The 25,715-nt window shown below is 43.5% G+C and overlaps 3 protein-coding genes across 5 annotated transcripts; 1 reads left to right on the top strand and 2 right to left on the bottom strand.

Annotated features, from left to right (window-relative positions):
• Positions 1–1,882: 1,882 nt before the first annotated feature.
• Positions 1,883–7,088, bottom strand: LOC105028929. 3 transcript variants are annotated; one of them, XM_010901995.3, is made up of 11 exons: positions 6,964–7,087; positions 5,624–6,476; positions 5,321–5,549; positions 5,117–5,222; positions 4,509–4,656; positions 3,783–3,830; positions 3,522–3,599; positions 3,089–3,226; positions 2,895–2,978; positions 2,692–2,742; positions 1,883–2,545 (listed from the first exon to the last, which is right to left on the bottom strand). In XM_010901995.3, exons 2-11 carry the CDS (start codon positions 6,374–6,376, stop codon positions 2,435–2,437), a joined length of 1,746 nt encoding a protein of 581 aa, XP_010900297.2. In that variant the 5' UTR covers positions 6,377–6,476; positions 6,964–7,087; the 3' UTR covers positions 1,883–2,434. The 3 variants fall into 3 exon arrangements, with proteins under 3 accessions (XP_010900297.2, XP_010900296.2, XP_034144395.1); XM_010901994.3 differs by having other exon boundaries at positions 5,624–7,087; XM_034288504.1 differs by having other exon boundaries at positions 2,436–2,545; positions 2,692–2,771; positions 5,624–7,088.
• Positions 7,089–9,096: 2,008 nt separating this feature from the next.
• ahsg2 (alpha-2-HS-glycoprotein 2) lies at positions 9,097–12,443 on the top strand. The gene is made up of 7 exons (XM_010901993.4): positions 9,097–9,402; positions 10,529–10,639; positions 10,725–10,806; positions 11,040–11,197; positions 11,402–11,506; positions 11,687–11,764; positions 11,948–12,443. Exons 1-7 carry the CDS (start codon positions 9,112–9,114, stop codon positions 12,338–12,340), a joined length of 1,218 nt encoding a protein of 405 aa, XP_010900295.3. The 5' UTR covers positions 9,097–9,111; the 3' UTR covers positions 12,341–12,443.
• A 6,551-nt stretch (positions 12,444–18,994) lies between these two features.
• Positions 18,995–25,715, bottom strand: LOC105028926 (titin). The gene is made up of 7 exons (XM_029115921.2): positions 25,292–25,715; positions 23,450–23,632; positions 23,198–23,319; positions 22,945–23,107; positions 22,732–22,847; positions 19,176–22,623; positions 18,995–19,088 (listed from the first exon to the last, which is right to left on the bottom strand). Exons 1-7 carry the CDS (start codon positions 25,641–25,643, stop codon positions 19,024–19,026), a joined length of 4,449 nt encoding a protein of 1,482 aa, XP_028971754.2. The 5' UTR covers positions 25,644–25,715; the 3' UTR covers positions 18,995–19,023.

Below are 25,715 nucleotides of genomic sequence, written 5' to 3'. Positions count from 1 at the left end.
TGTAGTGGAGATGAGTGGTACCCGGTGGGGTCTTCGGCTGTTGTAGCCCATCCGCCTCAAGGTTGTGCGTGTTGTGGCTTCACAAATGCTTTGCTGCATACCTCGGTTGTAACAAGTGGATATTTCAGTCAAAGTTGCTCTTCTATCAGCTTGAATCAGTCAGCCCATTCTCCTCTGACCTCTAGCATCAACAAGGCATTTTCACCCACAGGACTGCCGCATACTGGATGTTTTTCCCTTTTCACACCATTCTTTGTAAACCCTAGAAATGGTTGTGCGTGAAAATCCCAGTAACTGAGCAGATTGTGAAATACTCAGACCGGCCCGTCTGGCACCAACAACCATGCCACGCTCAAAATTGCTTAAATCACCTTTCTTTCCCTTTCTGACATTCAGTTTGGAGTTCAGGATATTGTCTTGACCAGGACCACACCCCTAAATGCATTGAAGCAACTGCCATGTGATTGGTTGATTAGATAATTCCATTAATGAGAAATTGAACAGGTGTTCCTAATAATCCTTTAGGTAAGTGTAAATCAAAAATACAGCAATAATAAACATAACAATATAAACTAGCAGCACTTTTTAAAGAGTGTAGAATGGGGAATATGAACAATATGGGTAGAAGTATTGAATATTATAAATATAATTTCAGTGTAATATGCATATGAATGGTCTAATCTGGCCTTTCTATTCTTGAGGCTTATGAATGTTTTGCACCTTGTGGTGAACCCTCTGTATTTGCTGTGTTTAAGTCTTCTCTTCATGGTAGACTTGGATAATGATATGCCAACTTCCTGAAGTGTTCTTCACTTGGCTGGATGTTGTGAAGGGGTTTTTCTTTACCATGGAAAGGATCCTACGATCATCCACCACTGTTGTCTTCCATGGACATCAAGGCCTTTTTGAGTTGCAGAGCTCACCAGTGCATTTTTTCCCCTCAAAATGTACCAAACTGTTGATCTGGCAACTCTTAATGTTCCTGATAAATCTCTGATGGATAATTTTTTCGTAGCCTAAGGATGGCCTCTTTCACTTGCATTGAGAGCTCCTTTGACCACATGTTGTGGGTTCACAACAGCTTCCAAATGCAAATGCCACACCTGGAATCAACTCCAGACCTTTTACCCGCTTAATTGATGCAGAGATAACAAAAGGAATAGTCCACACCTGTCCATGAAACAGCTTTTGATTCAATTGTCCAATTACTTTTGGTCCCTTGAAAAAGAGGGGGCTACATATTAAAGAGCTGTAATTCCTAAACCCTTCCTCCAATTTGGCTGTGAACACCCTCAAATTAAATCAGAGACTGCATTTTAGCCCACATTTAACTATATTTTGGTAAACAGTGCCAGAGTCCAATTATTTCCAGACCCAACTATATAGTCGCTTTTGGGCAGTTTTCACTGCAGAGTTCACTTGCCTTTATCAAGTGAGTTCAAGTTTGGCCACTTCTCACAAAAAAAGCTGGCATTGGCCCATAAATAACTGCTCTTCAAACCCTCCCTTGCTCATCACAATCACTTCTACTCACGGCTCAGCCAAACTAGGCTTCCCTGGTTTTTCTTTCTTGTTTGTATGTAGTGTGTTATCATTGAAATAAACACATTGAAGGAACTTGGTCAAATAAACACAGGCTGCTGCAATCTATTCCATTGTTTTTTTGTTTGTTTGTTGGATCCTGTGTTGAGCCAAGAATAAAAGCTTGAAGCTCTGTTAGCGTTTTAAGACACCCAGCAGTAACCTGAAGATAATACGCTGCAATTCTGACAATTGTTTAAACTAGCATATTTGGAGATTATACACGGTTTGTTCACAATCATGAAGTAGAACAGGTTTGCATTTTGGGTTCTGATTAGATAAAAACCACAGTTGAACTAAATTCATGTTCATTCATTTATAAGTATTTTTCAAGTGTCAATAGGTACACAATAATTACAAAATATTGTAACTACAGATAGTCCCATTCAAGCTGCAGTGCGAATGTAACAAAGACAAGTTCATTTCCAAATGAATTCAATGTATCAGTGGCAAAAAACTGAAATGTGACATACATTATGTCCAAAACATTAAAAACACAAACAACATGATTATACTCTGGATTTTAAACAAATTCACTGACAAGGTAAAATTAATAATTTCTGATGCCTTCAGCCATGGTCCAAACTGAGAATGCCCACTAAATAAATGCAGTAACTGTTGACAAACCGTGGACACGCGTATCAGGACTTGTCTTGGACTGTGTGTACCAGATCTTAAAAACTGATATGCCAAGCTTTACAGCTAAAGAGAGACCAGTCTCAGGACACACAAATCCTAAAACACTTGGTTCCACGCTGATCGGCATGCTAAATAATCAATAAATAACAACTAGGGAAAAGAAACAGACAAGTGAGTCGAGGTTTCAGACCAGGAGAGCGTAAAGGAAAGGATGTCAGTCCTGGAGCTTGCACTCACAGAGCTCTTTGTAGATTCTCTTCCGAAACCTCGGAATGTCCCCTTGTGAAAAATGCAATGGTTTCCCCAAGGCAAGGCATCTGCAGTACTGAAAGAGAGGCAGGGGAATTAGTGTGTGTGTGAGTGGGATTTTACTCAAAACTGCATTCACACAACATGAGGTAAATGAATGATGCTAATGATGATTGTTAAAGAATGTCCTATTTAATCATGAGTTTTGAAAAATACAAGTACCTCTAAGACAAAAACGCCACAGTCGTTTTCATTGGTCTGTTGTGGTATACTCTGCAAAAGCCCAATGGGGAAACAGACAGCTAAAACAGTGAGTTTTATGGGCTATATTGTAATGGCATGTTTCTGCAAGCTATGCAGTATACTAACCATGTCTTGACACACAGCTAATGTCAACAAACTACACACGGCTAACAAAAACATACCTCGTTTAAATAAATCTTCCAGCCACTTTGAAACGAGGGTTGCTTCTTCTCCAATGCTTCTGTCATTATGTAACGCAACACATTCTGTGGAAAGGACATTTCATATTCTGATTCAAGTGAAAGGGGGCATCATTTTCAAATTGGTGGGGGTAGGGGGGGGGGGGCAGTTGGCATGAAGGTCCAGTGATCATCACCTCAGCTGCCTCCTTGAAATCAAAGCCCTGGGAGTCATACAGGTGGATCCTCTTGGTGGTTGTGTCGGCCGTCACCAGGCACCAGTGGATCTCCAGGTGGATGGGCACCAGCAGCAGAGACTTGGAGAACAGGTCCACCTGCAGGACACGAGGGCAACAGGAGCCGAGACTGTGGTCAATAGGGACAAGGACATGATTTTATCGTTTTATTTATTAGATTTTTTTAAACTGAATGCAAAACAAGACTTTTCTTATCCCAGGTAGAGGAGTCCATGCCTGTTTAAAGGATTGCATACGTACCCCCCACCCCCACCAAGACTCTCTCACTTGTAATTATGTTACGACGTGTGATTGAAAATAATTTCGTGATTTTGCTAACAGTCTCTTAAATACTTTAAGGTGAGCCTAAGACAACTCCATTTTTAGCCCTTACCTTCCTGGTCCACCTCCTCACACCTTCATATCCTTTCGTCATAAGCTGTCGGTGGAAGAAGCTGTTGAAGAAATGGACCTGCAACAAGCATGAAGTGCACACTCAGCATCCAAAAAGCTGCTAGTTTCGCTCAATTGTGTCGCTGTGGGACTTCTACCCCTCAGTTTCTTGACATGACTATGATGTAATACTTTTCTGTAATTCATAATTTGACAAATAAAAATAGTTTTAACTAATAGGATTACTAAAAACAACACCTACCCTGTGCTGTGCGGACTCCATGATTAAATCTCCATACATATTCATGACCTTCAAGGTTAAAACACAAAAGAGGTTCGAACAGGGTCATAAATTTACATAACATTGAGGTAAATTAACTTCAGACTGTGCAGACACACCAGACCCAATGGTAAAGACACCCAGACCCAACGGTAAGGACACCCAGGACACCCAGACCCAACGGTAAGGACACCCAGACCCAACGGTAAGGACACCCAGACCCAACGGTAAGGACACCCAGACCCAACGGTAAAGACACCCAGACCCAACGGTAAGGACACCCATCCTAATCCCAGTAAACTGACGCTCCAGTTCCTCTGGGTCAGGTCATTTGGTCTGAAAAAATGTCTGGCGTCGGTTGTGAGTAGTTTAACTCCATGAACCGCCCCAGCCAAAAGTGCTTAAAGTGTATTAATTTGGAACCACTTATGTTAGTACACTAAATTACATTAAAATAGCGGCACATTTTATATTTGAAATAGACTCAGAGTATATTTCAAGTGTACTAAAATGCTAATTCTATTTGTATGTTTTATACATATACCAAAGTCGGAAGTCCATTTTAACACAAAGTACAGTCACTAATATATAAATAGTACTTAAATACTATTTTGATACTACTTAGGCTACTTAAGAACAATATAGGCGGTTTCCAAATACACATTTATCATGGGCGAAAATTGTGAAACCCTTGTGACAAGCACCGACCTGGTCATTAAGCCAGTTTTGGTGGTCCAGTGTAGACAGGTCCTCCAGGCCCAAGGTGTGCTTATTGTAGAGCACTCTGAAAGAGGGCATAGGTGCACGCATCACCACAGCCTTGAGCTCCCTTGCTTCTGCAGAGATGAAAGGCTTCCTATAAAAGAGGAAAACCACAACATTGTTTGGCTGATCAGTACAGGGCTTCTCAAAACTCGGACAACCATTCATCGAGCCCTCAAATATATGAACCGAGTGAACTAGTTCATGACTAAAACAGGTTTCCTCTGGATCTTCCAAGATGTTTGGGAAAAACTGGTTCATTAAAGGTTTATAATTCCTAGGGCCCTAGATTTTTTTTCCTTAGCCACCGACTCCTCGCCAGGAAGAACATCCCAGTCTTAGTTCAAGGCTGTGCCTCAAAGCCAAACAGAATTTATTTTGACTATTTTGACTTTAAATGCCGTTCACCTTCCCTGACCAAAAGGGGGCGGAGTATGTGAACTTCGGTCTGGAGAAGAAGACAACTAATGCCTAACGCACGTCGGGTCCAGCAGTGTCGTAGTACTAATATTGCTTAATTGGGTGAGCCAAAACCGGTTTGTCCGTGTACTCACCACTTAGTAAGGTCCGTGTTTAGCTTATCGTTAAGGTGCACCAATACGTCGCCCTTCCTCAGTGGGATGAAGCTTCCATACTTAACGTAAAAGCAGTGAAGGAACTCTACAGGGAAAGAATGTTAGTCACTCAAAACTAAAAGAGAAGTGTGTCTGTGTGTGTGTGTAGGCGCGTGCATGTGCATACAAGATGTGAAAAAGTACCATAGATGAGGCTTCGTGTTGTTTCCCAACAGATGCCTCTGGACGCCCACGGGCTCCGAAGGGGTAACGGCGGCGGTCGCTTTGTATCCAAAGGGGCCTGGTTTGTTTCGGGGGCAACGCCACGCCGTTCGCTGGTTACGCCACAGTCGACGCCCTCCGTGCCGGGGTTGCCACATTGGGCAGATGTGCCCACGGGTGGACACGCTTTCTGGTCGGAGGACCCCTTCGCCTGAACAAATAAATGTAACATAAACCCAGTATCGGACCACATTTTCCATGTCTGAATATGCTTGAGGAACTTGCCTGGCTTTCCGCTGCGCTGACAAGGCTTGGTTTATTACATCCAATGTCCAAAGAGACCACTTCTCTCTCACATATCTCTGGCAATTTCTGGCTTCCTTTTCTTTCCCCAGCGTTCGCTGCTTTCGCATTCTTCACTGTCACAATAGACATCAGGAGCTTCCTGGTTCTCATTTCTCTCTTAGCTCTGACAATGGATGCCCAGAAGTGAAAACTGAGTGTCCGCCACTTCCTCCCCAGCTGGTACTTGACATTATGCCGTCTCTGCAACCGGCTTTTACGTCGCATGGAGAGAAGGGAGGTTCCTTTGACGGCGAGCTTTAGGCCGCGGAGGCTCCTTCGCCGGCCTGGTTTGTGCTTGGTGGCTCTAGTGGGGGCTGTGTTGGTTTGGGAAGGGTTGGGACGCCACGCCACAGGCAGGCTGCAAGGGACATGGGACTGTGTGACAGGGAGGAGCTTTTCATTGCTGTGCACGGTGAATGCAGGATGAGGGGGCTGAACAGAGGACAGACCCGGGTCAGAAAAGTCCTGAGACACAGAGGTCTTGTGGATTCCATCGGTCGTACCAGTGAGACCCGCAGCGGAGATGAGAGAAGGCGTCGTTTTGCATTTGCAATTACTGAGTTTTTTACGTTTTCTCTCGAGGCGGGCCGAGACCATCGGCTCTGGTCTTGAGTTTGATTGGAGAGCTGAGAGCTTTTGGCTCATGAGTGAGCCGTTTGGATTGGTCACATTCTCCAGGGGATGGCTCCCCATTCGTCTTCCTTCAGGTTGACCCAATGAAGCAAAGCAAGACAACAAATCCGTGTCTTCACTTTTTGCCTCCTCTGTCTCCTCAGCCAACAGGCTACAAGTACTAAACACACCAGACGGTAAGAGAAACAACATTGCCTTAGATGTCTCTTGTACCAAATGGCAAAAACAACAACTTGTCCTAAGCAAAACTTTGATAGGTAGCTAAAAAAAAATTTACATCAAAAACATAGGTTGTCTCTGGCATTGTCATTTCAGTTAGGGCCATAGCACACATAGCCTTATATGATATAGCCTTCACATTCACACACAGCCAACGGCAAAAAAATTATGATAAAGATGTTTTAATTGGCTACCATGAATCATGACTACCTGCGTGGTATAAGGAGAAGTTACGGTAAATAGATGATCGTCTATTTTAGAACACGTAGCTAAGAGGCTACCTGAGTATAGTCAACTCGTCCTCGTTTAGTTAGCACGTGTCAGTGTTTCGGGAAAAACAAGGGTTATGCAATCATTAAATACGAAAGGTCGGTATGTTTCATATTGTCTTGACTGGCTGAAATGCATTAGTAGCAACATGTATTTACCCAAATACGTCGACACCTTCACCACAAAGGTGTTTCAGACTCTCTCTAGATGACCAGTCTTGTACATTGCAAAACACTACAAAAAATCACTCGTGGAATGTGACGATATCGTCGTCGCACGTTAAGTACGTCACGTCCCTTACGCTACATACCACTCGGAATGTCTTAAGGGAAAAGTGCATCTGAAATCGCTTTTCAACCGCTAACATTTTGCACAATGAGTGTATGAACAGGCAAAACTCGTCCCCACCGATATTATAACCTGCGAATCGTTTCTCACAATTTGTTCTCTGGGTAGGGTTAGATTATTCGGTTAAAATATACAGTTAGGTATAGTGTCAGAATTACGGGTTTTAGAACAACACGAGAGAATCCTGGGGGTCAGACGTCCCCATAAAGATAGTAAAGCTTAAGATTCAGTTTCAGCTATTAAAAAGGCTTGAAAAAGGGTTTGGGTTAAGGGGATTGGGTAAAGCATACTACAATTTGGGTGAGTGTTAGAAGTGGAATTAGGTTTAGGCATTACAGATCATGATTAGAATTAGGATAAGTTTAGGCATAAAGGCTATGTTGCTGAGGTTAGGTTTAGCATTAGGTTGAGAGTTCAGGGGGAAATAATTTCTCTGGTCCCAACAAGGATAAAAAGCAAATTTATATTTTTGTTTCACAGATCAAATTTGGACCAGAAGTCCTCACATAAATAATAAAACAGAAAAAAATCTGCCCTTAGTAAGACATTTTTATTTAAGGACAAAGTATATTTCTGTTTTAGTGGTTGTGTATATCTGTGATCCTGGTCAATCGACACGTTGGGCCTCAAGTCAAAAAAAGCAAAACCATACAAACCAGACTTGTCTTTTTGGGTGGTCCCAACTAGGAAAAAGGCTTATTCAAGCTTAGAGGTTTGGTTCAGCTTGAAACTTACACCTAGGGTTTGTAATAGAATTGGGGATACTTTTAGGGTTTGGCATTACAGGTTATGTTTGGGTGTTTGTGCTGCGTTAAGTGTAGTCTTAAAGGTTCGGTGTAGGTGTTCGCACTACGTTACGTGTAGTCTTAAAAGTTTGTAGGGGTTCGCACTACGTTACTTGTAGTCTTAAAGGTTCGGTGTAGGTGTTCGCACTACGTTACGTGTAGTCTTAAAAGTTCGGTGTAGGGGTTCGCACTACGTTACGTGTAGTCTTAAAGATTCGGTGTAGGGGTTCGCACTACGTTACGTGTAGTCTTAAAAGTTCGGTGTAGGTGTTCGACCTAGGTTAAGTATAGACATAAAGGTGACAGGGAATGTGCATTTCATACTAATTTCAACATGCACATTTTGCTACCAATTCTGTCGTCTTACGCAGGCAGTTTAATGCATGCAGTAGGTGTGACAAAGGGACCGGAGTACACCTGCAAATTGTTGTCCTGTGCCTGTGTGGGATAGCCAACATAATCCACCAGGTGTCACTGCATCCTTGTGGATGTGGCTCATCTACACAATACACGCTAGTAGACAACCTTACCTGCCTCATTTACACAGTACACGCTAGTAGACAACTTCACTAGCCTGATCTACACAGTACACGCTCGTAGACAACTTCACTAGCCTGATCTACACAGTACACGCTAGTAAACAACTTTACTAGCCTCATCTACACAGCAGACGCTAGTACACAACTTTACTAGCCTGGCCTCATTGAAATGCCTACCTGTCAGTTCACCCAAAAACAGTGGATAACTAGATGAAATATATTAAAATATCAAAAGCTGAAACAAGGACAGAACACTAATAAATGACTTGAAGAATGATGAGAGTGCATGAGGTAAAGTGTTGAGTACAGTAATTTCAATATTCACATGTGTATCAGGTGGGAAAGTTGAAAAGTGTAGTAGCACCAATTATCAATTGAAGATTTTAGTTTTGGACCCAAGCTGGAAAAACAGTTTGTTGAACTGAAGAGCACAACTCTGACATCCTTATGCTCACACCAATGCACCTGATCACCTCAGAACGTTAGTCTGTTGGCATTTATCTTGGCAAAATTCCCCAATGGAATCAGACCAATTGCCCTCGCATAACCTACCTGTTGCGCAGGGGTCTGGGGGTGGACTTGTTTAACTTGGCTCTGGGCCGAAGTTTAAAGTACAGGATATATACCAAGGCGCATGGACTCAGTCCACCTTTTCCTGTATCTTCCCAGCACTCTGCTAACATACATACCTCCTCTCGCCGTCCCATCCCTCCTGATGATGAGTTTCCTGGCGTTTGTTGTAGTTTTGGGGCTGCTGACCGGGACGGGAGGCCACCTGCAGCCTTATAATGTGACCCGTCCTCTCTGCGACTCGGCGGAAGCGGAAGCCGCAGCCCTGGTGGCCCAGGACTACCTCAACAGCCAGCACACGCACGGCTACAAGTACGCCCTGAACCAGATTGACGACATCAAAATCATTTCCAAGGTGAGCTGGTGGGGGAGCACGAATAATAGAAGAGCTTACAGTGCAGCATAGACTGTCCTCTACACAGGGCCAAACATAGACTGTCCTCTACACAGGGCCAAACATAGACTGTCCTCTACGCAGGGCCAAACATAGACTGTCCTCTACACAGGGCCAAACATAGACTGTCCTCTACGCAGGGCCAAACATAGACTGTCCTCTACGCAGGGCCAAACATAGACTGTCCTCTACGCAGGGCCAAACATAGACTGTCCTCTACACAGGGCCAAACATAGACTGTCCTCTACGCAGGGCCAAACATAGACTGTCCTCTACACAGGGCCAAACATAGACTGTCCTCTACGCAGGGCCAAACATAGACTGTACTCTATGCAGGGCCAAACATAGACTGTCCTCTACGCAGGGCCAAACATAGACTGTACTCTATGCAGGGCCAAACATAAGACTGTCCTCTACACGGGGCAGACTGGAAACCTGGCATTTCAGCAGAGGGCTGGTCATTTTTCATGCCAAGCTGACTCATAAAATTATCATCTGGTAAATTATGGGGGTTTCAAAATGTAGCTGGTCCAGAAGGCCTCAAGTTAGAAGAGAATGCCCCCCCAACTGTCTTGCTAGTCACTCGAGTCTATTCAACTTTGACCCTTTAAGATCCAGAGCCTACTGGCATTATGTTCCACCTCCAGGCTCCAGGTCTAAATGAGTCGCTGGTTAGTTCGTTTTTATCAGTGAAACTGGCTTCGAAGTCCAGAGTTAAAAATGTCATACTTGTTGCGTAGCCTCAGTGTAGACTGCATTCTGTTACTACAGAATAACATGGTATTAATGACATTATCAGCTTTCCCCCTGTCTGTTGACCCAGATAAAATATTAGTATATCTTTACTCGGGTTTTGTTAAACCTAGTGTTGCCAAAAACTTGAAATCCAAAACGAAAATACACATTTGATACAAAGTCCCCACTGCTCATGCATTCATCTGTAAAGATGGCTCAAGGGTTAGGATGTATTCACATTGTCATAGCATGGGTGCTGACCTAGAACACCTCACCTTTCAGTCCTGCTATTAATAGACACTGGCTTGCAGTACATTTCCCTTTAGTCTTGTTCTCCTGTATTCATCCATAGCCTGATGGAACTGAGACCTACAAGCTGGAAGTGGACCTGCTGGAGACCATGTGCCATGTTCTGGACCCCACGCCTGTCGCCAACTGCACCGTCCGTCCCAAAGTAGCCACGGTAAGTCTGAGTATCCACTTTATTCATCTTATTTGGTTAATTCCAGTGGAGCAATAGTCATATTTTTATTTTGTGTTTTTTTAAGGCGGTGCAGGGTGACTGTGATGTCATACTGTCGAATGTGGGAGGAGTCATGACTGTCATAGGTTTCAAGTGTAAAACGGAAGGTATGCAGTTTCTATTTAATTATTTATCAAATCCCAAAATGTTTTTTGACAATCACATATCCTGGGCAAATAAATCAACACAACTTGTGAACAAAGTCTCACAAACACTGACAGGTATCACAGAAATGATGCGTACACGCAAACAACACAAGGTATCATTCACTCTAACAAGACGCTAACCTCCTCTGTCTGTCTGTCTGTCTGTCTGTCTGTCTGTCTGCTGCCATGTAAAGAATCAACAGAGGACCTCTGTCTCGGGTGCGCCTCACTTCTGCCCCTCAATGACACAACAGGGCTGGCCCTGGTCTCTGCCTCGCTGGACTCCTTCAACAAACAAACAGGCCAGACGTCATTGTTCGACATCATGGAAGTTGGACGCATGTCAACTCAGGTGAACTGTTATTTCTTTGTCGACGCACACTGAGTGCACTTCGCGAAGACGAGTAGGCGAAATCGAAGTTGTCGTTAGTCTTCAGGCACGATCCTTATCATCTGAACAGAGCATGTGACCTATGTTCGAGGCTTTTTGCTCCCATACGCTAAGTGCGAGACAACTAAAAGCAAAAGCCACAATGTACGTCAATTCACTTTGCAGATCGTGGCTGGTGGTTTGCAATACTTAGCGGAATATGTCATAGTAGAGACCAACTGCACCGCTGGTGAGAGTGAAAACTGTGTCCCGCTGACCGTTGCCACAGCAGTAAGTACATGGTGTCTTAAAGGAGGCGTGCTCAAACCTGCTGGTACTTTGAATGTTTGCCCTGCGTGTACGGATGCATTCAAAATTGTACGCTAGTGATGCAAGGAAACATAATCAATGTATTGCTCTTAATACCACTAAATGACTAGTTAAAAAAGCCGTGTTTCTTTACTCTTTTAGCAACGTGGATTTTGTCAAGCTTCAGGTGGCATCCCTTCCCACTCTGTTGGCTGTACTTTATTTGGGGCTCCTGCAAAGGTAAGAGAAAAGTTGTAATCATTTCCAAGTAGATGAATAATTATAATCTTTTTACACAGTTATTAATTTGTCTCCTTTACAACATATGTTGAAACAAACCATAAAAGCCATATAAGAAAACGTAACAGAAACCATTAAGTTGAGACAGCACTCGGCCAACATGCATATTGTTCAAATGTACAGACTCCAATTTTGGACACCAGTGGCACAGTCCCGGTACCTCCTCCATCCGTCCGCATCCAGGCCGGTAACATACCTGTGGGCCACGGATTGAGGCATCACAAACTCACCGCCCTCCACAACCCCAACCTAAGCGGCCTTCTGTCAGCCGAGTCTTTAGAGTCTGGCGAGTCGGCGGAGGCTATAGTGCCAGTGGTGCCAGTGGTGCCAGCTGCGGAAATCCCTATAGCAACCGATGCGTCCCCAGTCGCAGTTGAAAGTGTGGCGGGCTCCGCATCGCCTGTGACCGTGGTGGTGAAGAGAGAGGCTGCGCAACCAGCTGGTATAGTCGAGAGCCCGGTGGTAAAAATGCTGCCCGCTCCGCTACGGTGTCCTGGGAGGAAGAAATTCTTCTAAGATGTTCTATTTCCCGTACTGGAAAAAAATTATATTACTGTATGTATACTAATTGCAATTAAAAATGTTCCTTATTAGAATACCTTTACAAAAATAATGCATACAGAAAAATACATAATTTGGCAAAGTTTGTGTTATATAATTTGGTCAGGGTGTTTGTCATCATACCTATTATGAATTACATATTTAATGAAGCAATGAGGTAGGAACTCAGACTGCCAGGATAGCCATACTATATTGACCATCTACCACAAACTCCAGAGGCACATTATTGCTATTAAAAACAGACGACCAAAGTAATTAGAAGATTTTTAAAAAGTCACTGTACTATACAGTTAGATGTACGACAACAGCGTTTAGCCAATCAATATTGAAGGACCAAACCACCGTGTATATCACAGTAAAAAGGGTTCATTTGTAGTGTTGCTCTATATCCGGGGATAATAAAGAACAACATCATTCATCTTTTCTGTTATCATGCGCCTTTCATTTTTCTGTATGAAAGTGGTCAGCTCCAAGTCAATAGACCTCTCTGTTGATCATCATTAAGGTATTCCAAATTAATTCGTTTTCAGGACTGGCACCATAGATCTTCCAAAAATCAAGCAATGAATTGATAAATTAAAATCACTTCATGGTGCATGACGGTGCATTTCACATATTTAGTGTCATAGCAAAGGCCTGAATCATCATGTGGATAAAAACAATGTGCCAAGAAGCAAATCTGACTCACAAAAAAAAAACAAGTTCACTTTGAATGGTCTTACGAAATTAAGAGTTAGTCCATGCCTTCATACTTCCAATCATACCCTCATGATTAATTGTTTTACTACATAGCGAGTTCAGACCTTGTGGGATAAAAGCTGGTTATCTTATAAATGTACCGATTAAGGCTCCCATTGACTGTAACCCTACCTTACTTTGGGTTAAGCTAATGTTAATACTCCATCAAAATGTAAAGCACCTTGAAGTCCCTGATACATAAGCAGCTATGACTTAGGCAAAAAAATATGTATTCTAAATATAATCCAAACAATGGATGACATTTATTCATAAAGCCCTTTTTACATCAGCAGTTGTCACAAAGTGCTTTTACAGAACACCCGGCCTGAAACCCCCCCAAAAGTCAGGGTTCAGACCCGGTCGTAGCACAAATCTCTGCTGCTTCCTTGGTTTTAAATGGTGTGTTAAACAGTCTAGATAACAAGAAACATCTTTTGTAGGACCTTTTACTGATCTATCAAAACTTTTGGACACCGTTGATGACTTATTGCTCATTCGGGAAATTGTCAGCAATGGGCTTTGATCAGGCTAACTGTGGCTTGTTGGAAAATTACAGTTCATAGGTTTCCATACCCTGGTAGAAATTGTGAAACTTTGGCATTGATTTTGAAATTACATTTTATTTAAGGATAGTGATCATATGAAGCCATTTATTATCACGTTGTTTGGCTCCTTTTGAAATTATAATGATAACAGAAATCACCCAAATGGCCCTGATCAAAAGTTTACATACCCTTGAATGTTTGGCCTGTTAAAGACACACAAGGTGATATACAGGTTAACATGGCAATTAAAGATGAATTTCACACACTTGTGGCTTTTTAAATTGTAATTAGTGTCTGTGTATAAATAGTCAATGAGTTTGTTAGCTCTCACATGGATGCACTGAGCAGGCTAGATACTGAGCCATGGGGAGCAGAAAAGAACTGTCAAAAGACCTGTGTAACAAGGTAATAGGACATTATAAAGGATATGAAAAAGATGTCCAAAGCCTTGAAAATGCCAGTCAGTACTGTTCAATCACTTATTAAGAAGTGGAAAATTTGGGGAGCTCTTGATACCAAGCCAAGGTCAGGTAGGCCAAGAAAGATTTCAGCCAAAACTGCCAGAATAATTGTTCAGGACACAAAGAAAAACCCACAGGTAACCTCAGGAGAAATACAGGCTGATCTGGAAACAGACAGTGTGGTTGTTTCAAGGAGCACAATGTGACGATCATTGAACAAAAATGAGCTGCATGGTCAAGTTGCCAGAAAGAAGCCTTTACTGCGCCAAAGCCACAAAAAAGCAGGTTACAATATGCCCGACAACATCTTAACACGTCTCACAGCTTCTAGCACACTGTAATTTTGAGTGACAAGACCAAAATAGAGCTTTTTGGTCTCAACCATAAGCGTTATGTTTGGGGATGGTCAACAAGGCAGACAGTGAACAAAATACCATCCCCACTGTGAAGCATGGTAGGGGCTCACTGATGTTTTAGGGGAGTGTGAGCTCTAAAGGCACTGGGAATACTGGCAGACAATTTGCATTCTTCTACACAAAAGCTGCACATAGGAGGCTCTTGGACTTTCCAGCATGACAATGACCCTAAGCACAAGGCCAAGTCGGCCCTCCAGTGGTTACAGCAGAAAAAGGTGAATGTTCTGGAGTGGCCATCACAGTCTCCTGACCTTAATATCATCGAGCCACTCTGGGGAGATCTCAAACGTGCGGTTCATGCAAGACAACAAAAGACTTTGCATGACCTGGAGGCATTTTGACAAGACGAATGGGCAGCTATGCCCAACCTGCAAAAAGTTGGGGCCTCATAGACAACTATTACAAAAGACTGCATGCTGCACCCTGCTCATTCATGTTTTCTTTACAAATGGTACATATAGCACCAATTCTCAAGGGTATGCAAACTTTTGAGCACAACTGTACTTATTTGACAGTCATTGCTCTCTGTATGAGAAAGTAGGCTGGCCCTCTCTGAAGTCATGTAGATCTATGCATTTAAGTATTTTTGATTTTAAAGCACTATAGCATAAATTACCACCACGCTACCGTACATTAGGGTAATTTTGGGTAAAACGCCCCCCTTTAAGGGAAATCTGTTTTTTCAGACTCAAAAAAGCATTGTTTGGTCTGATTTCTGTACAAACATATTGACTATAGTCAAATACATTTAGATAAAAATATTTGGAAGAATGATTCTATTTTATTGCAACATAATCAAATGACAAAATATGTAAATTAGCGTTTTACCCCACTACCGGGGCAATATGCCCCTCCCTATGGGGTTAACCGTGCAAATGTATTAAGTTAAAAACACTTAATCAATAACATTGTGCAATTCATTCAATATCAGTGCCAATTGATAAGTCTGTTATACTAACCGTGCGAAAGTAGAGGGCACGTTAAGCCCCAAACATGACCACAAAAAACAGGATTGCTATAAAAAACTAAAAATTATCTGAACAAGTGGATTACTTAGCCTAAGGCCATCCTATTGAACTATCAAACATCAGTATATAGGTCTAACTTGATCACATGACAATGTTTTCTAAATGACAAAAAAATTAAATCCACTTATGCCCAAATAGTTTTTGTGGAATTAACTGCTCAGCTTGGTTAATTCAACAACATTTTCTAGGTGAACAAGAATAGTGGCAACCAAGGAATGTGTGGAAATAAAATTTGCAATATTTTGGTGGATATATAAGGAAGGGGGGGGGGGGGTTAACCCCAAGGCACACTGCTTCTCTGCTGATATACAGAAATACAAACTACCAAACGGTCTCAGAGATGGTTAACTCTAGAGATACCTGCAATGTCCATGGAGGTAGGTAGACACGCTTGTAGTTTTTCTGCCCCTTACATTTGCCATAAATTCCAAGATCATTTTAAGTTGAATGAATTGATGCCTCCAGGGCTACTCAAACGGATGATAGAGGAGTATGTCCATGCAGAATGTGTTTGTATCTTATGAATTGTGTTTATTTCTGGGGTGTTTTGCACCCCATACTTTCTATTGTTTAATAGTTGTGTTGATGCTGGGGTCAGCCGCAAAAGAGACTTTTGGTCTTAGCATGAACTTCCCTCCTAAAATAAAGATTAAATAAAATACATATAAAGAAATAAGCAGCATGCCATAACAACACAACGTTCAGGGAAATATATTAAATTGTACTTTGCTTCTGTAAATATTGTCCTTAGAGACCCTATTTTTTACTACTTCTCTGCAAAGAACAAACGTGCTGATTGGTGATAAAGACAAATGAGCAGAACTACCTAGTTGGATCACGCTAGTTTTCAAAAATCTATGTACCCGTATTACCGTGTAAAATTAGGAGACCTTCATGGCGTTTAAAGCCCACGCAAACATGCAGACATTCCAAGTAAATGATCAGCAGACGCTTAAATCAGTAAACCCTTTAGACTTCTTATTTCAATAATGACAAAGAGCAGGGATCAGGGTTGAATACACGGTTTGCTGATACCGTTGGCATTTGATTGCCAGATGTCCATGTCTATGAACCCAAATACACCATCATCCTGCCAGCAACTGGCAGTGTCAGGAGCGGTCAGGATTGCACCGAGCGAAACCACCCGTGACGTCATTAGAATCCAAAATATCCACGAGATATCTGGTTGACAACGTGGCTGTCAGTGCTTGGAAAACACACAGAAGTGCCAAAAAAACGGGTACAGACAAGCCCATACAAAATACATAGCAACGCCACCTAGGCACGGCATCGGTTGAGTCTGCCAGTGCATATATAAAGCATAGACATCTGTAGAAGAATCTAGTGCTGTTTGCGCTGTGAGAACGGCAAGTTATCATGATTTAGGCGACTTTCAACGTGGTTTAACAGTTGGACCTCGTTAGATGGGTCATATCATTTCGGAGGTAGAGGAGAAGTTTGGATTTTCACTTGCTACCATTTCAAGGGTGTACCGTGAATACAAGAAATCTGGCAAAACATCTCACAACAGCAGCTTGGCCATAAAAATACTTTGGGAGAGCATGACCAGCGTCGGCTGGCAAGAATCATTCCACACGGTAGCCGTGCAACACCGCCTCAAACATCTGCATTCACCGCTGGGCCCTCAGCAAACATCAGCGTGGGGAATGCGGATGTGGGCTTTAGGAGCGGACACCCAACTCGAGTACCCCTGGTGAATACTAGACACAAAGCTAGGCGCCTCGCCTGGGCTCGGGAACACCGTCACCCTGATGGACCCTTGATGACTGGAAACGAGTAGCCTGGTCTGACGAGACGCGTTTCCAACGGTTTCGGGCAGACTGAAGGATCTGTGTGTGGAGAAAACCCCATGCAGCCATTGATCCCGCATGTCAACAGGGCATTGTGGTGGTGGCTATGGGGCTGTTTAATGGTATGGGGTTTGTTTAGCTGGCATTAAATGGGACTCCCAGTCTACAAACGTCTGACAGGTGAACGTTGTGTGTGCATCCTTTTTGACGTGTTGCACCAGGTTCATGTCCTGCGTTCATTCTGACGGGTTTGGCCTCTTCCAACGGGACAACGCGCCGCCACACAAGTCTAGACACGCCAAATTACGGTTAGAGGAACACTCATCCGAGGTTTGGGGTCTTGCCATTCCCACCCAAGTCACCAGATCAACGTTATCGAACACATCTGGGATGCCATTCAACGCACTGTGGAACACAAATCCTACACCTCGGAATACAACAGAATTGTGGACCACCCTGCAGGAAGTATGGTGTTCATTGTCTCCAGAACACTTCAGCTTGTGGAAGTTCAAGCTAATGGAGTCCATGCCCCGGCATATTTTCTGCACTCCACTGACACCCACATTTTTTTTTCTTCTATTCAACTCTGTCTGTTAATCTACTCAATTATGCCCATTTTGGCCCACACACACACACTGTCATTAAAAATAACAGCCCACCTGGCAACACTGACTGCTAAGGAGGAGCTCTACCAATTTAACTGAAGAGAAAGACATGCTCATTCTACACTGTAGCACAGACCCCAACCCAGACAGAGCCACATTTAAAATTAAGATCCCAGGCCTTGAACATGAATCCAACCAGGCCACCAGGTGTGATAAACCAACAGACAACACTGTTGGATGTCCCATCCAGCTGGCTACATTGAAACATTTCCATGTGGCTCAGTTCATTGAATGTGGCAGAGCTAAGTTCAGGATTGCGGGTTTGATTTCTTTGCCCATATGAAAAGTATGCATACCATCAAGTCACCATAGTAAGTCACTGTGGATATGGGCATGTTAAATTACTCACATAACACTGAAAGCCCTCAATGGCAATACCCATATTGAAACACCATAAAGGCTTCGATGGGATATCAATAATCCATCATCTTTAGCTCTCACTCTGCACTTCCATTTAACACAAAACACACAAGGATGTACAAATAACAGCATTCTAGCTGTTGGGGTGCTTTTGGACTCAGAGGGTGATCTTTATACATGTTTACTCAATGGAGAGCTTCCATCTAGTAGGCTATTCAGTCAACACATTTCCTAAACATGCAACCAACTGAACCAATTCACCAAAGTACCAAATCTTAGGAATTCATGCTTTAGATGACCACTAGATGGTAGGCTTAAACCACAGAGGTGTCACATTGCTGTGTTCTGAATTCCAAATTGAGTGACCTTCTAGGAACCTGTTCTAAAGAGGCAGGTTCTTAAGTCACTTTTTGTCCATCCTCAACTGAAAATACACAAACAAAAAACAGGTCAGTATATGGGGAACTTGTGCCAGGGGTAAAACTTTGGGTTACAATATAATTGTTAAACCAACCAGGCTAAAATACTTAAGGTGCCAAAATCACACATGCAAGGGTCGTGATAAAAAACAAAAACAAGCAGTTGCAAGTTTCCAACACTTTATTGGGAAAACATCAAGAAGTTGACCGCTTCTGGTGACCAGCCCCATTGTTGGCATTGATAGGACGATTCACATTTGCTGCAAAAGACAGAAGCAAGTTAATCAGAGTTTGATGCAGTTTTAACAAGTTTAGTGAACATGGACAAGTTACTTAGGGCTACATGCCATTTAGTTGGTTTGCAGCACGGTCTTGACTTCCAGTGGGTTGGGAGGGGGTAAATGCATTTAGCTTCTGATTAGCTGGGAGTGGCATGATGGGATTCCAATAATGTGTTAATGACTCTGGGACGTCATGTCTGGACAGTTCAAGAGGCGGCTTGGCTGGAGACTTCCTGGGGTAGAATGGTTTGGAACCAGCATAATATATTGGCAAGGAGGACACGTAACTAGGCATTTGTGGGTCAGAGGAAACTGGTTGTTGAAGGTTAGTAAGACTTTCTGAATTACTTGGATGAGAACCACCCAGTTCTTGTACTAGTTTTGGTGGCTTAGGCTTGCCATGTGGTTGCTCTTGAGCATTATTTGGTTTGCCACGCCTCTGTAATGGAGATTCAGACTGACTGGTTTGGTGGTCTGGTTCCAAAGGTTCAGATGTGTAAAGCATGCCAGGGTCATCCTGAGGCGGAGGTCTGAAATGCTGCTGCTTTGGAGGTTGAGGTTTCAAATGCCTGTTGGGGTCACTAGAAAATACTTGAGATTCAGATGGTTTGTTAGGGGTAGGAAATGCTTTGCGATGGGACTGTTGTGAACTGTAGGGCATATGATCAGGGTACATAAGCCGTTGTGGATTATATAGGTGCATAAACCGCTGGGTATTATAGGGCAGATATGGCTGTATCTGTGGCTGCTTTTCAGTTGGCTTGTTGGAGCTACTGGAAGGTGTTTGGCCATTTGGATGATTGTTCAAATTATATCGGTGAATTGACTGCTGTGTGTTGTAGGGCTGAACCTGTAGCGCTGAATCTGCTGGTGCTTCCAATTCAGTGGGCTTTTTCAAGTCTGAGTATGGCACTAAGTCATTTGGATCTGAGGCAGCAGGAAACCCAAGTCTATGCCGAATCCAGAAATCATGGAAACTCAAGGAACTTTTAGTGGGGTCTATGGTCTGGTCTGTACCAGTTAGAGGAGTTATAGTGGTTGGGGTTGGTCCAGGGACAGGAACCGATGTGTATTTTAGCAAGTCAGATAACTGTTTAAAAGGGTAAATGGGAACAATACCATTATCCTTGGATATGGCAGGGCCAAAATGGTTGTGGTGATGATGATGGAAAGATATAGGTGCGGGGCAGCAATTCGAGAAACCAGTAGGACAAATGGTAGGACAATCCGCAGGACGGGGTGGGTAAGGGACATTTGTCAGATGAGGTTGGTTAGCAGGGCAGCAGTTCAAAAAACCCGTAGGGCAGATGGTAGGACAATCAACAGGCCGGGGTGGCTGGAGTCGGGTAGTCGGACTGGTTTCAAGTACAGGGTAGTGGGGAGGTTTTACATAGCCCAGGGGAACTTCAGTAGGTGGAATAATTTTATTTGCTGGAGGGGGATCTACAGCAGGAGTTGGCACTGGAGTGAAATGAGGATGTGTGGCATGCCTGGGTAGGTGAGGTTTTTCAGGATTGTGGTCTTCAAAAGGTTGCGTTACAGGCTTGCCTGGCTGAGGGTGGAAGTGATCTGGATACCAAGGAACCTGAGGTTTTTCAGGAACATTGTCTTCTGGGGGAGGAGTTACAGGCTTTCTTGGCTGGGGGTAGTAGTGATCTGGATACCAAGGAACCTGAGGTTTTTCAGGAACCTTGTCTTCAGGGGGAGGAGTTACAGGCGTGCCTGGCTGGGGGTAGTAGTGATCTGGATACCAAGGAACCTGAGGTTTTTCAGGAACCTTGTCTTCAGGGGGAGGACTTACAGGCTTGCCTGGCTGAGGGTGGTATTGATCTGGATACAGAGGAACCTGAGGTTTTTTAGGAACCTTGTCTTCTGGGGGAGGAGTTACAGGCTTTCTTGGCTGGGGGTGGTAGTGATCTGGATACAGAGGAACCTGAGGTTTTTCAGGAACCTTGTCTTCTGGGGGAGGAGTTACAGGCTTTCTTGGCTGAGGGTAGTAGTGATCGGGATACCAAGGAACCTGAGGTTTTTCAGGAACATTGTCTTCAGGGGGAGGAGTTACAGGCCTTCTTGGCTGAGAGTGGTAGTGATCTGGATACCAAGGAACCTGAGGTTTTTCAGGAACGTCATCTTCAAGGGGAGGAGTGACAGGTGTGCCTGGCTGAGGGTGGTAGTGATCTGGATACCAAGGAACCTGAGGTTTTTCAGGAACCTTGTCTTCAGGGGGAGGAGTTTCAGGCTTTCTTGGCTGGGGGTAGTAGTGATCTGGATACCAAGGAACCTGAGGTTTTTCAGGAACCTTGTCTTCAGGGGGAGGAGTTATAGGCTTGCCTGGCTGAGGGTGGTATTGATCTGGATACCAAGGAACCTGAGGTTTTTCAGGAACCTTGTCTTCTGGGGGAGGAGTTACAGGCTTTCTTGGCTGAGGGTAGTAGTGATCTGGATACCAAGGAACCTGAGGTTTTTCAGGAACATCATCTTCAAGGGGAGGAGTAACAGGCGTGCCTGGCTGAGGGTGGTAGTGATCTGGATACCAAGGAACCTGAGGTTTTTCAGGAACATTGTCTTCAGGGGGAGGAGTTACAGGCTTTCTTGGCTGGGGGTAGTAGTGATCTGGATACCAAGGAACCTGAGGTTTTTCAGGAACCTTGTCTTCAGGGGGAGGAGTTACAGGCTTTCTTGGCTGGGGGTAGTAGTGATCTGGATACCAAGGAACCTGAGGTTTTTCAGGAACCTTGTCTTCAGGGGGAGGAGTTACAGGCTTTCTTGGCTGGGGGTAGTAGTGATCTGGATACCAAGGAACCTGAGGTTTTTCAGGAACCTTGTCTTCAGGGGGAGGAGTTACAGGCTTGCCTGGCTGAGGGTGGTAGTGATCTGGATACCAAGGAACCTGAGGTTTTTCAGGAACGTCATCTTCAAGGGGAGGAGTAAAAGGCTTGCCTGGCCGAGGGTAAACATGATCTGGGTACCAAGGAACCAGAGGTTCTTCAGTACCAAGAATAGGGTCTTCAGGGGGAGGAGTTACAGGCTTGCCTGGCCAAGGGTAAACATGATCTGGGTACCAAGGAACCAGAGGTTCTTCAGTACCAAGACTACGGTCTTCAGGGGGAGGAGTTACAGGCTTAGCTGGATGAGGGTGGAAGGGAAAGTAATGCTGAGGCTTCCAAGGAGACAGAGTTACAGAATGTGGCTTCTCAGCAGGCTTTGGGTAGAAAGGATGCTGCGTAGCTTGCTTTTTGGGGGGTAGAGAAGGCTGCACTGGGGTGGGAGGGACTGGATGAGGGATCAACTTTGGCTCAGTGGGCAACCCAGGGTCCACAACCTTAGAAGGGTGTTTGGGCTTCTGGTAGACTTTCCCCGGTGTTGGAGTGGTCAAGCACGGCTTGTTGGAAGTCTCTGATAGGCAGGGTAACGGTTGTGGATCAGTTGGCTCAACATCAGAAACCGGCAGATATGGGCAAGACAATTTAATCTCACCCTCCCTTCCAGCAAGTTCTAAAGTGAACATGCCATCCTGCAACAAAAATGTACACGTCATACATGACCATCTTAAGTAACCCCTGTTCTTATCCTTTTACAACCAGCAAAGACCTTTACATGGCCTTAAGGTTCAGAGACCTACCATAGGTTCCACACAGGGTTCATAGCAAGCAGATATGACCAGACCATCTGGGTGTGTTACAACACTGTACCCACAATGTGATGAAACCCTCATCAATGACTGCCACTGCTCCTTGACTGAAATAAATAATCGTACAAAAGGAACTTCAAGTATACACATGGCTTCACTTTCCCCAAATGTTATTGTACATAAAATAATTAAGTTTAAACTTACACTTCACTTGTAGCTCCTTGGCAGAGGTGTCATGTATTTTGACTACCATGCCCTCTGGGTAGCAAGAAACTGTAGGCGGGTTGGCATTAGATGGCTTTTCAGCAGGGCAAGACATTTTCAATGGCAACCCCAACCAAAGCAAAGGGAAAATGTAATAATCATTCTGGAAAGAGAGACAATGTTACTCACTGAAACAGTTAACACATGGTTACCAAAACAGGAAGAGCCAGTCGGTTCCCAGTAACAATCTCACCTCCCGAGTAACATAACACCCATCATAGGGAGCACGAAAAATCCAATCCCTCGGAGTTCCTTGCAAGGAATGACCACAGCTTTGGGGCAAATTTGACAATGGCAGCGGAGACTGAAGCATCCCTGCAAAACATAACGACAATGGTAACTCTTACCAGTAGCATGCAGAGAGAAATGCATACACACAAAAAAAAAAGGGACTGAAATGACTCAATTTGGGGTCATGAAATACCATGAGGGCATAAATACTTGCCTCGGTTCACAAAAAAGAGAGACCCTGGTTTGGAGCCTGTGTCATGGACCTTTAGTTTCATGGAGTCTCCTACACATTCGACCCTTGGTTCCATCTTCAGTAGACGCTCCACCGCTGCCCTATTTGAGCTAGCCAAGCCATCAGCTTCACGTTCCGTGCGCTCCGATTCATTCCAACCCCAATCTTGAAATAGAAAACGCAATTAAGGACAACATTTTCACACAGGTGTGGTTGTCCCTTAAACATGATTGACAGTTAAGTAGTCATAAGTGACACACTGAAATATTATACTTTGATCGTTAATCAAAAATCTCCAGAAACACAGAAAAACAAAGTGCCCTTCACTTCAATAGCAGATGTTCCCCCCTTTGGCTGAAATAAGTGCATATAGACTTCTTGCAACTGTCTCTAAGTCTCTTACATCAACTGGGAGTAATTTTTGCCCACTCTACAGTGTCATGTTGAAGGGCTTTCTTTCACACAAACCATTTCAATAGGACTGAGATCTGGTCTTCTGCCATGGTAAAAGTAGAGATGAACTAACTTTTCCAGCTTAAGGAAATTGCATTTCTGTTCATTTTGATTACATAAATTGGTTCAAAGTTACATTGTGTGATTTGCAGAACAAAGAAAAGGAACATAGTGAGGAACAATCGTATAAAGTGTCAAGTCTAACATGCTGCAATTCATAGTGTGATTTGATTATTGATTAGCTGGAAGCAGTAGCAAATGAGGCGGGGGGGGGGGGGTATGGCCAATATACCATGACTAAGAGGTTCTCTTAGCTAATCATCATTCTAACCACATGGTGTATAACCTAACAATAATGCCCCTCGAGTAGTGATGGCCAAACGAGGATTCTTTAGCGTAGTTTTTGCAGCAGGATATTATGCTGGCACCACTCAGATTCTTTATCACAATAAAAGCCATAATTGAAATGTATACAGCAATAAAGTTAGTCTAAAAAAAGAACAGACTAACAATATTGGAATGGACATTAAACAATATGTACAGAATAGATTGCTCACTATATTGCCTTATATTGTAATTATGGCTTTTATTTTGAAAAACTAAATCTGAGTTAGCGCTCCTAGCATAATATCCTGCTGCTAGAACAACGGTAATGAAGCCTCGTATGGCCATCACTAGCCTCAGGTTCATTATGCTTGCAGTGTGAATGGATACTAATGGCACCAATCACTAATATGATATTGCAACATAAATGTCATAGCGTAGTAAATGGAACAGACCGTGGGAACAAGCAGACGATATCCCTGGGACAGTAAAAACTGATTTAAGTCGATTTATCATCGACACATTACAAATCTTTATTGCAACAACACAACGTTGTTCCTCGAGTACAACTGAGAAATGTGTATTTTTCCCTGAATAACATTAAAGTCGTAATAATTTATCACTAACAGCTACACCCAATTCATAAGAGCGGGAAGCACAAATCAGCGGTGGTAAGGCCTAGTAACACTAAACTGGCCATTTACCGTACACTGGTGTTTTATTACCTAAATATGAGTATGACCAAAAATACTGTTCTAATGGCGTTGTTAATCACTTTGTAACAACTAAAATGCATCTCAGGGTTTGCGGTCCATGGCCAGTATAGAAGTTGAAACCAGGAACTCACGCGCATCCTCGTGTCCAAAAACTAAAGACTGCTACGTTACAAAGCACTGTCGGGGCTAAACGCTTCAATTCACAGAGAGGTGCAAACAATGTACATGCCAAATTAGATTCACAAGTACGGTGGTACAAATGAGTTCAGAACAAAAACAGTTCACCGAAATGTCTTGAAACTTTCAGACGGCATGAAATCCACATACGTACTCATATCAGACTGGTAGTCATCATCCGAAGATCCGTTGGAGAACTTGACTTTAGGAACAGTATGTTCAACAGTATCAAGACCCTCCTTGTTGGGTTGGATATTACGTCCAAGTATAAGTCTTCCATATCGCATATCCCCTGTAGGTCTAGATGGCTCCTCATTACCATTGTTCGTATTGGGGGCCACCACCGTGGATGATTTTGATGAGCTTGTTAGCGTTAATGCATTGCAGTGACAAAAAGAGTTTAATAGTATCACGAGCAGCGCTAACCACGCCGAAGCTGGATGCCCCCCTCGATCTTTCCACGCCATGGGAATAAAATCACTTCTCACGCACACACCAGACCACATCAGCGTGATAAAACTGTCCTTCACTCACCGTCACCAGGGTGCGAAGATAATGACTGAATGATCAGACTTCAA

This window comes from Esox lucius, chromosome 3 (genome assembly GCF_011004845.1).
Source record: "Esox lucius isolate fEsoLuc1 chromosome 3, fEsoLuc1.pri, whole genome shotgun sequence".
NCBI classification, from domain to species: Eukaryota; Metazoa; Chordata; class Actinopteri; order Esociformes; family Esocidae; genus Esox; species Esox lucius.
This window is presented reverse-complemented; position numbering and strand designations above follow the sequence as displayed.

Bases quoted from the DNA above. Each gene is read 5' to 3' on its own strand.
- LOC105028929 (XM_010901994.3), bottom strand. From the start codon at position 6,508: ATGTTGTTTCTCTTACCGTCTGGTGTGTTTAGTACTTGTAGCCTGTTG. The intron at 3,831-4,508 runs GTCGGTGCTTGT...TTAACCTTGAAG, and splicing joins AAAACTGGCTTAATGACCAG to GTCATGAATATGTATGGAGA. The intron at 3,600-3,782 runs GTAGGTGTTGTT...TGCTTGTTGCAG, and splicing joins TGGAGTCCGCACAGCACAGG to GTCCATTTCTTCAACAGCTT.
- ahsg2 (XM_010901993.4), top strand. From the start codon at position 9,112: ATGGACTCAGTCCACCTTTTCCTGTATCTTCCCAGCACTCTGCTAACA. The intron at 10,807-11,039 runs GTATGCAGTTTC...TGCCATGTAAAG, and splicing joins TTTCAAGTGTAAAACGGAAG to AATCAACAGAGGACCTCTGT. The intron at 11,507-11,686 runs GTAAGTACATGG...TTACTCTTTTAG, and splicing joins CGCTGACCGTTGCCACAGCA to CAACGTGGATTTTGTCAAGC.
- LOC105028926 (XM_029115921.2), bottom strand. From the start codon at position 25,643: ATGTGGTCTGGTGTGTGCGTGAGAAGTGATTTTATTCCCATGGCGTGG. The intron at 22,848-22,944 runs GTAAGTTTAAAC...TATTTATTTCAG, and splicing joins CAAGGAGCTACAAGTGAAGT to TCAAGGAGCAGTGGCAGTCA. The intron at 22,624-22,731 runs GTAGGTCTCTGA...TTTTTGTTGCAG, and splicing joins AACCCTGTGTGGAACCTATG to GATGGCATGTTCACTTTAGA.